Here is a 14,085-nt window from a genome sequence, read left to right as displayed (position 1 = left end):
ATAGTTTCTTTTCTGAAGGACACACTATCATTTATCACAAGAAATAAGAAAGTGTAACAACTACACTACGTGCATTTTGTCATGAAAAAATGGTAAAATATACAAAATATAAAACCATATCAGTACTAGTATTATGTCTATTGATAAAGTCCACCCTGAAATTCTATCACATAATAAAATTATGAAACAATATACAATGCAAATTCACATAAAGATATTCAACTTATGAGGCAAAATAAAGATTAAATTTTATCAAAAAAACATTGTTGTCAAATATATCTTATCTTAAATAATAAATAATTATCAGTATGGTATCATAATTTAAATCAGGTAACACAATCCAACTAAATGCATCTGATTGGTTAAAAGTCACTTACTAAGTATTAAGCACAGCGTCTGATTGGTTGATGAACTCAATGGGTGGGATTAGGTTAACATTAACTTTTTAGTAAACTCAAAGAAAGTATCTAATTAGTAGATTTGGAAGAGAAAGCTAAAAATGTGATCTGATTGGTTTTCATTGCCCTTGGGACGGTCTAAGGTAAGCTATAAAGATGGCTGTTTGTTCTCTGTTTGTCACTCATTCTCAATTCATTCATCTGTTAGTACTTGACTTCATTCTTAACTGTTCCAGTTCTTCCAACTGTTGGCTCTCACATTTATCACAGGTAAGGAATACACTATTATTTATGACATGTAATAATATTGTATATTATATAAGACATGTATTAACATTACAGTATTTATATTCATCTTTTATTACTTTTTAAAATTCTGTACCTAAAAAAATTAGTATTTTTAATAAGATATTTATAGTAAGTAGTAGTAAATTATAAGATATTTATTTAAATGCTGTATTTTATATTTTTTGTATTAATATATTTTTTTAATGACTTTGCTTGAAAAAAAAAAAACATTAATATACAGTACTCTCAAACTTTTGAACAAACTAAAAAATAAGGATGTTTTTTTTTTAAATATTTTTTTATCCAATTAATCATCCAATGCAACCAATTCCCTACTACAACCACAAATGTCTAATAACATACCACTAGTGTTGGTTTCTTTAGTATTAAATCCAATCATTAAGTTGTCAAGGGAAGGTGTAGCATCTAAAAAAATCTTTTCGCAGCAATTAAAAAAATAAAAGGGTATACAACTATTAGACAGAACACATATCAAGAATTTAAAGTTTCAATCACTTCACTCACTTTCTGGAATCTGATGAGTTTGAAAGTAGATCTAAATTTCTAAATTTTTCTTCAATTAGTCAAAATTTCATCCAACTCTTAATTTGGAGTTACCCTTATTTTATCTGATATCATTCAAGGGATATCCTGGTATTTGAATTACTGTAAATAAATACTGTAAGATGTAGGTATACAGTAGCCACTGTTTAAAGGTAACCTAATACAGAAGCCTAAAGGCAGGTCTACACCCATTTGGAGGATGACTAAAACCATTGGGTCTCTTGATTGATTTAACATTTACCTATTTATCAACACTCAAGTTAATAATTTGAAGCTTTTAAATAGTTTAATCATGACACATGATTTTGTTATGTTTTCCCCATAATACAATTTTTTAGCCTTTTTTGGCATATTTTAATGCCTGTTTTTCCTATGGGCACTGCTCAGGGGCCCCCATAAACTCTGGGGCCTCTGGGTTTAGCCAGTAAGTGCTCATAGCCGTTACGCCACTGTATGTACACAGTGTATATTAAAAAAATGCTTGCTAAATAACTAAAACAGGTTAAAGAATTAACAAAAAAATCAATAAATATATGAGCATTGTTTTTATTCTACTGCTAATGATACATGATCATGTATGTAGGAATAGACATTGATATGTCAATTCTTGAGTATTAACTACATGTGTTTATTTAGATAGGTTTAGCTTGGTCCTTAGGTGGTCTAATTATCACCATAGTACATGGCTTTACCAGCTGATCATGCTAATTTGAAACATGATGCATCAACACTTTCTATAATTGATTAAATCCTTTCATCAGTTCATTTGACACATTAATGTTGACCTTTAGGTATCATGTTTGACCTCTGGTATCATACTGTATTTAACATTTACAACATAGTTTGGTGGTTAATGTGCTTGCCTTCCAATCCCAGGTCCTGACCGTAGTGCCAGGGTTGTAACTCTCGACTCTTTCAACTCCACTCCCTAAGCCTCAAATTTTGTATTCAATATTTCAAAGGCACAGCCTTAGTCTTGAGGAGCCTATAACAAATATGAGCTTAGCAACAGAAGGTGGAATAATAATAACAATAACAAAATCTAAATAGTAAATCTTTTGGTATCAAATGAGACTTTAAAAGCATGATAAATTATAAATAGTTTATCCATCCTGTAATTGGCGAGTTATTTGCTGTTGGATGCGTATGAAATAACAAAATATATATATATGAAATTTTACAAATTAAGAAAATTCATAATTCAGAACTTTGTTTTCTGTTCAAACCAAACCTCCTACTCACTATTTCAACATCCTGACACTGAGACAGCTTAATTTACATCTATTAACACCTGTTGACATTAATTTACATCTATTAACACCTGCCTTTTAATTGTTTTTCCAAGGAAGTCAACTTGTAATTGGGTCAATAAAATGAAAGGTGCAGCCATGTAATTAACAACTCAGTTTATTGGTTTGGCAGGCAGTTCAATTTTCTGACCTTTGTTGACTTCTATTTGACCTAATCACCTGAGCATGTTTAAATTCAAAGTTTCAATAGATTTTTTTTTTAACACAAACAAGTTCCCAATCATAATAATAAGTTTCCATAAGACAAACTATAGAGGGCAGTATTAAAATACACTTAAAGCTCTGTCTACACTATCAAACTAGTTTGACAAAATAAGTGTGATGTGTCTAAATATGGTAGTGGTATGCATAAATATGGTAGTTATATCATGTCCATATATGGGCACATCACATTTTTGTCACATAAAGTTTGATAGTATAGACAGAGCTTTTGATTCATGAATCTTAGAAATTATTTATTTCTTTAAAATATTATTTACAAAATGTTCCAAATACTTTGTGTCAATTTTAGCATAAATGAAGTAATTTTTGATTTGTTTTTTTTGCAGATTTGTAAACATGAATACATTTTGGTTAATAGTCGTCAGTAGCTGCCTGTTTGTGGCAAGAGCCTTACCTGTACCCACTGGTGAAACATTAGTTGCAGACGAAGATGAAACGCTAGCAATAGTGGAAGGACAAGGCGACGAGCTTGAAATTGAACACAATGAACAAGTTGTGACAATGACTGAAGTGGAAGAAATGGTCACTGTGGTCCTAGAGGTAGAAGACTCAACAAATGCACCAATGGAATCAAGCTCAGAGGAGGAGGTGGAGGAGATTGACACAAAGGAAGCTACAGCTACAATCACATCAACAGAATCTAGCTCAGAGGAAGAATCGGAGGAGATTGAAACAAAGGATGCTACAGCAGCTACAATTGCATCAACAGAATCAAGCTCAGAGGAAGAATCGGAGGAGATTGAAACAAAGGATGCTACAGCAGCTACAATTGCATCAACAGAATCTAGCTCAGAGGAAGAATCGGAGGAGATTGAAACAAAGGATGCTACAGCAGCTACAATTGCATCAACAGAATCTAGCTCAGAGGAAGAATCGGAGGATATTGAAACAAAGGATGCTACAGCAGCTACAATTGCATCAACAGAATGTAGCTCAGAGGAAGAATCGGAGGATATTGAAACAAAGGATGCTACAGCAGCTACAATTGCATCAACAGAATCTAGCTCAGAGGAAGAATCGGAGGATATTGAAACAAAGGATGCTACAGCAGCTACAATTGCATCAACAGAATCTAGCTCAGAGGAAGAATCGGAGGATATTGAAACAAAGGATGCTACAGCAGCTACAATTGCATCAACAGAATCTAGCTCAGAGTCATCATCATCGGAAGAGGTTGACACAGAAGATGCGACAGTTACAATCGCATCACCAGAATCTAGCTCAGAGTCATCATCTGAGGAAGAGCAGGAAGTCAACATTTTACGCCCTCGCACATCTTTGGTATTAAGTACATCAGACAGTGAAGAAACAGAACCAGAAACAGCTACACAATTGGAAGAGGAGGTAGAGACTGACAAGGTATCCACTACAGAAGAAACTGAAGAAATTGCAATCTCAAGTACTGATGCAACAACAATTGTAGAAGAGATCGAAGAAAGAATCGTTGATGAGGTCGTTGACCAAGTCAAAGAAGCTGTTGAAGCGGCAGTGGAGGAAGCACTTGAAGGAATGGTTGAAGAAATCGTTGAAGAAGTCGTAGAAGAGATCGTTGAGGAGGTAGTGGAACAAACCGAAGAAGAAATCGCTGAAGAAGATGTAGTTGAAGTGATCATTGAGCTTTCAACAGACTTGCCAACAGAGACTGTTCAGCCTGAAGATGACAAACCAGCAGAGGAGACTGATGTCCATGAGGGTGGAAACAACGGAGGAAAGGTCAAAGTTTAAACACTTTAAAATGATGAATCTTTTCCAAGTAACATTGATAAAATGCAATATGTAAATCATATGTATTACTACTGTACTAACCGATCAATTTGGCACTAAATTCTTCTTAATATTTATTTTAATTAATCAAAACAAAAAAAAAGTAAATTTATAACAAATTAATAGTAATATTAAAGGTAATAGTAATGTACATCATATTTTAACATCAAGCACTAATAATGTTTCAAATGTCAAAAACGGTCTTGTTACTTGATAACATTTGATTTTGTCTGAATTAATTTGTACCTTTACTCAAAAAGACCAAGATATCTCTATAAAAAAACTTAAAAACTTACTCTAAAATATAAATTATTAAACAATCCTTTGGCTGGATGAGTTTTTGTATTTAACAATTTATTTATATAATCTAATTTTCTTACGTTTTTCAAGAGTTATATAATAAAAATTTAAAATAAAAAAGTAAATAAACGAAACTTGACAATGTCTGCCAAGTAGATGTTCTGATTTATTTCCTCCAAATTATTTATTAGTTGTGATAGAGGGCAGCAAGCATTTTTAGTATTTTGTCACATTTGTTACCTGTATAAATGATATCTTCCAAAGAATTCAATTGTATATTCTTTCAAAACTGAATAAACGTTTGTGAACATTATATTGCTTATTTTGTTGTTTTTTATGTTTTTAATTTGTATCGTAATCGCATTGAAATTAAAATAAAAATTGAATAAAGGATTGAGAGTGATTGAGACAAAAAGAAAACCCAGCAAATCTGGAAGGACGGAAATAGGCTTTTTTTATAACATAGACTATATAGGTTTAATTATGCTTATTCTGTTATAAAAAATATACAGACATACAAATATGATTTCCAAATTTAATTAATAAGCCTCATAAAATTGTTATTATTACTACATTAAATTAGTTACATACATTTTCAGTAAAAAACAATGACAATGGCAATTAAATCTGTCTAAATCTCAGAGCCTCTGTAAACATGTGTGATCACGCTCTATGACTCTATAACAAAAGATACTATCTTTGTGATAACTGGGTTGGCTGAGGATGTCTGATGAATATACTTTTAGATTACATTATTTGTATGCGACACACGCGACATAATATCATGAATATTTATATGTTGCTTTTTAAAAATTATCTTTGGAATTTATGCTTATTGGAAATACGGAGAATAAGTAGACCTAAACTATTCATGTATATCTCTCTCATAGCATATACATTTAGGCCTACTCACAGTTTTTAATATAGAATTTAAATATATACAAATAATGACACTGGTTTTTTCAATTAACATATCGAGCTTGTATTTAAAAAACATCTATGGTTTTCTTGTATTGCGTTGGACACTGTCTCTGCGGTATGTATGTGTACTTTCGTATTCTGAAACATGGGAGTATGAAGGATTTTACAGAAATGGTAGTGCATGTTTAAACATAATGTGCACTAAATGTTGAACAAGCGCACTATTATTAAATATCTGTAAAATTAAGCATGCTGTACCCCATTGCGGTGTAGGGCGTAAAACATGTTTTTTTTCTTCAGTATCACTGATATAGTGGTTGGTTTTGACAAGGATAAAACAACGGATACTAGCCTTCGTTTTGATAAGCCATTGCTGGGAGGGCGGGTGAAGAGTGGGAATGGGATAGATGTGGAAGGTTGGGGAGGGGAATCCATGGTGCTGGACGTTTGGAGCAATCAATAAATTATGCTATATGAGATTTTACAATTAATATTGTTAAACAAAATTAGAATGGGAATAACTATTGTGTACAATATCAGGGATGCATTGTTTGTGCCTGCAGCTAGTCGATCGGGTATGGGGATTGTACAGTAACACTTAGATGCATTAAAATCATTGTTAGTTAGCCTTGGTTATCCACTATGTTTGTTGTCATCTTTGTCCTTATTTAAATTCTGTATATGTTAAAAAAAAATCAAAACCATCATCAATATATTGATGTCGCTACTGATTGTCACAATCACTGCTTGTTTTATTTTAAAATGTATTATAATTATTAACTAGATTTAATTCGTCACTATGACGAATTATAGGTTATATGCATTGATTAAAATAAAGATAATTGATTTGTAAAAGATATATTGATTGATTGATTTTCTCAGAATCTTTAATTATTTATAATATATGCTAGGATCTTACTAACGCAAATACAATAGCCGGTATCGCAATCCGATCAAAGATCCCTCTGCGTATAATGTCATAAACCACATTTGTTACATAATAATAAAGACATAAGTTTTTTAATCTGTTATAATACTGCACGTTTTAAATTGTTTGCAATATTGTTGTTTTAATCTACCAAGCAAAGTGAATTTCCATTTTTATGGACAAATAAAATTTCTTGAATCTTGAATCTTGACATAAGTTTCTTTTTATCTAGATTTCATTATAAATCATGTGTATAATCTATACACTAAGAAATAAAATTGAACAAACAATACAAATAATAAAAAAAAATCTTATTTCGTTTCATTACCCAAAGTGAGGCTCGATCTCGGTACCTTGAATGCTATAGACACGAGCACAGACCACCGAGCCATACGCAACTAACTAAAACATGTAGAATGATTCCTCCGTGTATTTACTATTCAGTAGCCACTTTGGTGCAGATAGATTATTACATACCGCAATGAATTATAATTTATTACTATGATGACATCTTTAAAAATTTAAAAAAATGATGCACTGTCAAACTATATACTTTTAACTTTAATATATGAAATTCTTAAGAAAGAAAGTTAATGTTAAGTTTGTTATTTCGGCCTAAGAAAATGTCAAAATTTGTTTGATTGTCGAAATTAATTTTTTTTAATTCAATATGCAATTAATGATGACTTAATCAACTTTTGTTCTCTTAATTTGATAATAAATCATACATATGATACATACACTTCAAGAAAATGAAATAAAAAATAGGTGTTCCCCAGCATTCTGACGATATATATTAATTTTAAAATTTAGCATATTTTCACTATTTTGTTAACTTATACGTGCGTAGCCTGTCACTTTTGACGTGCTTGTATAACGCAATTTCGAGTTGAAAAGTGAATCAAATATGATGATATTATTAAAGAAAGATTGTAAAACAGAAATCGGGCAAAAAGAGTGCGCATTAACGTTTAATTAATTAACGCAAAATTCTGCGCACTCGTGGCAATTTTTTAAACGCTTAAAATTGCCTGAAACGTACTCTAATTTCATCGAAAATAAATTTTGACAATTTTAAAACTTTTAAGCGCGCGTACGCATGCGTTATATGCGCTACGCACGTAATTATATTGCCATATGATGAAATATGACCTGAAATTTATGAGTACCAAATTTTGTTTAAAAGTGATTCATGCTTGTGAAGATATGATTACAAACGTGATTTCATTAAATCGCGCGTAGACCGCGTAATTTATGATTGCGCACCGTGAAAACATGACCACATCGATTCCTGGCCATAAGGAATATACTCTGAAAAATTGACTTAGCTAGATGAAACTGATGCCAAGATAATTCACGGACAAAATAGTGCTAAGGAAAGAATAAATAAATAAATAAATAAAGATCCTGACAGAATCAAGAGGTTATATGCATATCATGCATATAACCTAATTATGCAAATATATAGGCCTACTTTGCAAAAATTACGCTGATTTGAATAATTGGGAACAAAAATGTTTGACTTACCGTGTGGATATAACGAGAATGGAATTCCGGAGCATCCTGCAGGAATGACAGTCCAGGATGAGAATTTACCACATCCTGCGAAACGAAGCAAATGATTGGCTAATATCGTATATCCTCAGGTATAATCCTACCCCCTATTTTATGTCTTATTACACAAACAGGCATATAGTCCCGAGTATTTTGGTCTGGATGTAGGCCTCTCACTAGCCAGTTCAGATGAGTTTTTACAAGAAATGCTTACCAATACTTTTTTTCCTGAACCAGGCTTTCCACAGGTATAGTCCCAGCCCACAAAGTTGATATAATTTTATGTTAGGAAAGAGGATGAGAAGGTGGGATTACACCAGAGGATATACAGTAGTAATTTAATTATTCTACACTTATGTACTATTGATTCTTTTAAGTTTACGAAAAAGAAATAAACGATGACAATGATAATTAATTTACATTGGTCACTTAAGTGACATTAAATGACATTTAAACTAAAACCACATTCAGACCTCTGTGACACAAATTATGATGTCTCCCTCCCAGACCACTAAAACAACTTTGGTCAAAGTTCGGTTCAAACAAACTGGTGGAAGGAATCCTTTATTGGTGGGGTGATGAAATGAGACCGGTATCAAGGGGTGTTCTTAAATATTTACCTGAATGATTGGGTACCAGTCCTCAGCTGATATGTAATTGAGACTGGTATCAAGGGTGTTCTTTACCTGAATCATTGGGTACCAGTCCTCAGCTGATATGTAATGAGACTGGTATCAAGGGTGTTCTTTACCTGAATCATTGGGTACCAGTCCTCAGCTGATATGTAATTGAGACTGGTATCAAGGGTGTTCTTTACCTGAATCATTGGGTACCAGTCCTCAGCTGATATGTAATGAGACTGGTATCAAGGGGTGTTCTTTACCTGAATCATTGGGTACCAGTCCTCAGCTGATATGTAATTAAGACTGGTATCAAGGGGTGTTCTTTACCTGAATCATTGGGTACCAGTCCTCAGCTGATATGTAATTGAGACTGGTATCAAGGGGTGTTCTTTACTTGAATCATTGGGTACCAGTCCTCAGCTGATATGTAATTGAGACTGGTATCAAGGGGTGTTCTTTACCTGAATCATTGGGTACCAGTCCTCAGCTGATATGTAATTGAGACTGGTATCAAGGGGTGTTCTTTACCTGAATCATTGGGTACCAGTCCTCAGCTGATATGTAATTGAGACTGGTATCAAGGGGTGTTCTTTACCTGAATCATTGGGTACCAGTCCTCAGCTGATATGTAATTGAGACTGGTATCAAGGGGTGTTCTTTACCTGAATCATTGGGTACCAGTCCTCAGCTGATATGTAATTGCACTTGGGTTTCACTAAAAGGCGAAATAATCTTGAACTGTCGTCATGGCATTCAGAAATCACTCTGTAAGAGAAATAAAAAAATAATTATTAATTTTAAATTCAGACTCAAAGGAAATAAATAGATAGCTCAGATACTGATAAGGTCAAGTGGAGGTCAAATATTAAATGCACAAGTGAGAAAAAGAAATATAAGTTCAGACTTAATAAAGATGGTTCAGATCCTAAGAATGTCAATTGGAGGTACACTTTTAAGTGCAGAAATAAGATGATGTTGATTGATAATTTTTTTTTTTTTTTTGACAATTAAAGTTTTTAAAATTGTGTTTAACTATGCAATGGAAAGAATCTAAAATTGGTTGAAATAAATAATGAAATAAAGAGGATGTATTACAAACCTCTGCCACATTGTTACAAACATTTCTTCTGTAAGGGGTACATCATCTTTTCCTCCAGCTGCGTGAAAGAGAGCCATCCTCCAATATTTAGGACAGCCACAAGCCTGCAATGAATAATACTGTTGTAGTAAATATGAGGTCAATGACTTTGGTGATAAAATCTTGAAAACAGCATTCAGTATTTGTATATTTTTTATTTGCACGATGCAACAAAACATATTTCAAAACAATGGAGCAGACCGAATGCATGTATCCACAAAATCCACTGTCTAAAATTTTAGAATTTGGCATAATTGTAGTGGAACTGTAGCTTTGTGGTTAATCTGCTTGCATTCCAAGGTCCGGGGTTCAATCCTGACCTAGTGCCAGGGTTGTAATTCACAACTCTTTCAACTCCACTCCCTAAGCCTCAAATGAGACTTAGTTTATAAGCATGATAATTGTAAAAATAGTTTATCCATCCTGTAATTGTCGAGTTTGTGAAAAAAAAAAAAAATTATTATTAAATAAACATACCAATGTTAGCTCATCCATTTCATGTTTTCTAATAACTTGTAAAGATCTAAAAACCTCTGAAACTTTTTCTAAAACCTTTTCATTTACCCCTGCGTCAACCGGTCGGCCATACGGAAAGTAAAACTGTGGAACGTTTACTGGTTGCCGGTTACTCTCAGCTGCTTTACGATCTTCAAAAAGCTAAAAAAAAATAGATGAGATGAGATTTTGTTTTGAAAGATATCAATCTAATCTATCCACTGGACTTAGTACTAACTGGATGAATGAGAATATTCATATCCAATGATTAAAATAAATAATAATATTTGAGAATTTTTGGCTCACTTTGAACTCGCACAACTAATTATAGTTTAATTGCAGGTTATGTTGTGTGATATATATGAGAAATATTAATTAGATATGCATTTAATCTAATTGTTAGCCTTTTCTTTCATGTAATAAACATTACTAATTCAATACAATACAATTTACTCATTAGTACAAATACAGTATACAGAGCATTAGCAAATTAACTTTTGCCACATTCAAACCCCAGAAAAAATTTATATCAAAGTTTTTTTTAAATGTCTAAAATCACAACAGATGACGCCGATTGTGTTGGGATTTAGTGAATAGGTGCCATGTGTGTCTCAGAGTTAAAACAGTGTCTGTCAGGAAATGAATTAAGCTGTATGGATTTGTAGACTGAGCTTAGGCAATTTCACTCCTTATTTGTACATATCTAACAAATCCCTTCCTATTGTTTATTTAAAGGGTTTCTAGCAAACTCAAATCTTAAGCTCTGTCTACACTATCAAACTTTATGTGACAAAAAAATGTGATGTGCACATATATAGACATGATGATGTCATATCACTACCGTATTTGGGTATATCACTACCATATTTGGGCACAGCACATTTTTTTGTGACATACAATTTGATAGTGTAGACAGAGCTTTAGATATGTCCATATTCAAATTAGGTAAACAAAGACACACTGGTTATAAATTTAAGGTTTTACTACTAGCAAAAAATACAATGACAGATCAACGAATTTGGATAGAACATTTAATTGTCCACTAACTTTCTTGAAAGTTTTGAAGGATGGTACTTATTGCACCAGATAGGATCCCACTGGGAATAAAACCCTTGTAAAGTTTGTTGACCTCCAAATCCCACATGTACACATAAGTCAGCCCTGGTGGCTTACCTTGTAATCATCCATTAAGTCACTACATGGAACTAATTATACCATCTTTTTTAAAGTTTCAACTTATAAAATACAACATTAGTTCATGTACACAAAGTAATGCCTGGTGACTTACCACGTTTTTATCATACATACAAAGACATAATTATTATAACCATCTTTTTTATATTAAGATTTAATTACAAATACAAGAGAAGACAAAAACCATATACAAAAATTCATGTCAATTTTTTAATCAATTACCTATTAATAATATTAATGATAATCAAAATGTTTAAAAACAAATCAAGAAAAACAAAAATGTTCTAAAATGTAGTAATTTTTATCACAACTTAACTATCATACTTTGTGATGTTGAGGAGAGCAACATTCCAAATCACACGAGGAATTCTTTGATAAATATTTAATGAGTTAGAACTTGTCTGTTGTAAGGCTTCTTACATACATGACAATTTCATAACATTACTCATCGCATCAAAACATGTGATGATACATTAATGAAGTAGTTTGCTTTGAAAAACTTTTATAATTGAACAGAAACTGAGTGAATTGTATACAGTAAGTAATTACAGTATATTGCCATATTTTGGGCCATGTTACTGTAAAATAATACAAACTTTTCTTTTTGTGATTTGTGAAGTTATTGTTGAACCGTTTTTCTTGAATTTCAATAGGCATGTTCTGTAAGTACTGTATACCTATTTATATAGAATGATAACATTGTAGGCGCTATCGTGCTAACAAACAAACAAAGCAAGTACTATATATATTTTGCCAAATAAAGAGTACACTGTGCTTTAATAATTAATAGAAAAAAATAAACTAATTTAAACTCATGTAAGTATGTAACTACTGTGTGGGTGGAGACCTATTCAAAGTCTTACTGAAAGCTTATTTATTTATATTTTAAATTGTGGCACCCACCCCTAAATTTCTCTAGCTACATCCAAGCTGTCATGATCATAAACTTGATAAATGCCTACCTTGATATTGTTATTAGATTTACTAATGATACAATTTTGATTAACATCCAGAATTAAATCTTTGGAAGTAAAAACATCAGAACAGAATCCGAAATGAACGGCGTCGCACGGCTTGCCTGACGCGTCTTGCTTCTGGAACGGACAAATCTTATGAAAATGGTGTACAATACGAACCGGTCGTTGATCGATGAAGAAACTCTCGTTAATGTTGCGGGATGAATATACAAGGTGATACGGTGCTGGTTGAGGAGGACATGTCTGCATATTAAGAATGGCTGGCATTTACAAAACACCACAATTACGCGTTGAAAACAATGATTTATTGTTCAATAACTAATAGTCCAGTTGCAGCAAAAACCACAATTAAGAAATTGAAACAATTTTACTGACAAAACAAATTCAAAAACTTTAAAATTCCATAAGAATATCAGCAATGTAGTTGATAACATGTTTGTAGGGTATTAAAATGCATAATGACGTTGGTACATTTAGTTTAAATGCAATAACGATGTGTAAGACTAAATTGAAACATAAAACACAACGTGGGCTTTAGTTTTTGACACAAAATGCCTGCAAACAATATTTAAAGTTCTTTGAGTAACAGCTACATTTAGTGTTTGTATTGGAAGAGTTCATGCAACTAATAAACAGTGTTTGCAACATTGATTGCTGATTCCTTAGCCTCTAAACAGTCACACCACGTGTCAATCATTTCATCACCTTACATACATGACAAATCACATCCTGGATTGGAGTCCAACATGGTACAAAACCACAAATAAAAACATCAATCATTACGGATGACATCAAATCAATTAAAAAGCTTTCTATTGCAGAAAAATTTGACCATCAACAAAATCGTCGCCGCTTCTCTTGAAAATTAGAAACATTGTTGCTAACAGTTAATTGATATGCAATACCCAATAGTCACCATCAATATAATGCAAAGTTCGCCTTTGATTCAACAACAATAAAAAAAACAAAAACTATCAATGATTGAAGTATGTCCTCCCTGTAATACTACAGTATGCCTCTTCGTAGGCCCCATGTACCAGCTGTTTCACTTGATTCATAAGATCTGAATGGCCTTCCATCTACCATTTGGACTGATCCACTCTGCTTGCTGAAGCTACAGTATAGGCCTAGATGGCATGCCCTTATAAGGAAGCAAGCCTGATGAGAGGCCTATGACAGAAGTCGGTGATTAGATCTGGTTACGATTTGTAACATCATCATCTTTCATTTCATAGTCTATTTAAAATCGGGTCATTAATAGATTTTAACTAACAGTTGTCTCCGCATGTGGTAGCCTAATTTATCAAATAATAACAGTGACAGACAGTCAATTATCTAATATCACATGATATCAAATTATTGTTATTATCTTTATTATGTCATTAAATTATCACCAGAAATTCTGCTTA

The 14,085-nt window shown here is 32.6% G+C and overlaps 2 protein-coding genes across 4 annotated transcripts in view; one reads left to right on the top strand and one right to left on the bottom strand.

Annotated features, from left to right (window-relative positions):
- The window catches only part of LOC144842842 (serine/threonine-protein phosphatase 2A regulatory subunit B'' subunit beta-like), a 31,072-nt gene that overhangs the window by 12,665 nt on the left and 4,322 nt on the right, over positions 1 to 14,085 (bottom strand). For 2 of the 3 annotated variants that reach the window (XM_078699392.1, XM_078699393.1), the window contains exons 3-6: positions 10,488 to 10,667; positions 9,972 to 10,075; positions 9,535 to 9,637; positions 8,223 to 8,297 (exon numbers count right to left, since the gene is read on the bottom strand). In XM_078699392.1, the coding sequence (XP_078555518.1) occupies positions 8,223 to 8,297; positions 9,535 to 9,637; positions 9,972 to 10,075; positions 10,488 to 10,667 (462 nt within the window). Of the gene's footprint in view, positions 1 to 8,222; positions 8,298 to 9,534; positions 9,638 to 9,971; positions 10,076 to 10,487; positions 10,668 to 12,661; positions 13,039 to 14,085 lie in introns of those variants that run through there. The other variant, XM_078699394.1, reaches the window with a different exon arrangement.
- On the top strand, positions 557 to 5,159 carry LOC144841929 (uncharacterized). The gene is made up of 2 exons (XM_078698229.1): positions 557 to 668; positions 3,109 to 5,159. Exon 2 carries the CDS (start codon positions 3,119 to 3,121, stop codon positions 4,505 to 4,507), a length of 1,389 nt encoding a protein of 462 aa, XP_078554355.1. The 5' UTR covers positions 557 to 668; positions 3,109 to 3,118; the 3' UTR covers positions 4,508 to 5,159.

Source organism: Antedon bifida, chromosome 5 (assembly GCF_963402885.1).
Source record: "Antedon bifida chromosome 5, ecAntBifi1.1, whole genome shotgun sequence".
Classification (NCBI taxonomy): Eukaryota; Metazoa; Echinodermata; class Crinoidea; order Comatulida; family Antedonidae; genus Antedon; species Antedon bifida.
This window is presented reverse-complemented; position numbering and strand designations above follow the sequence as displayed.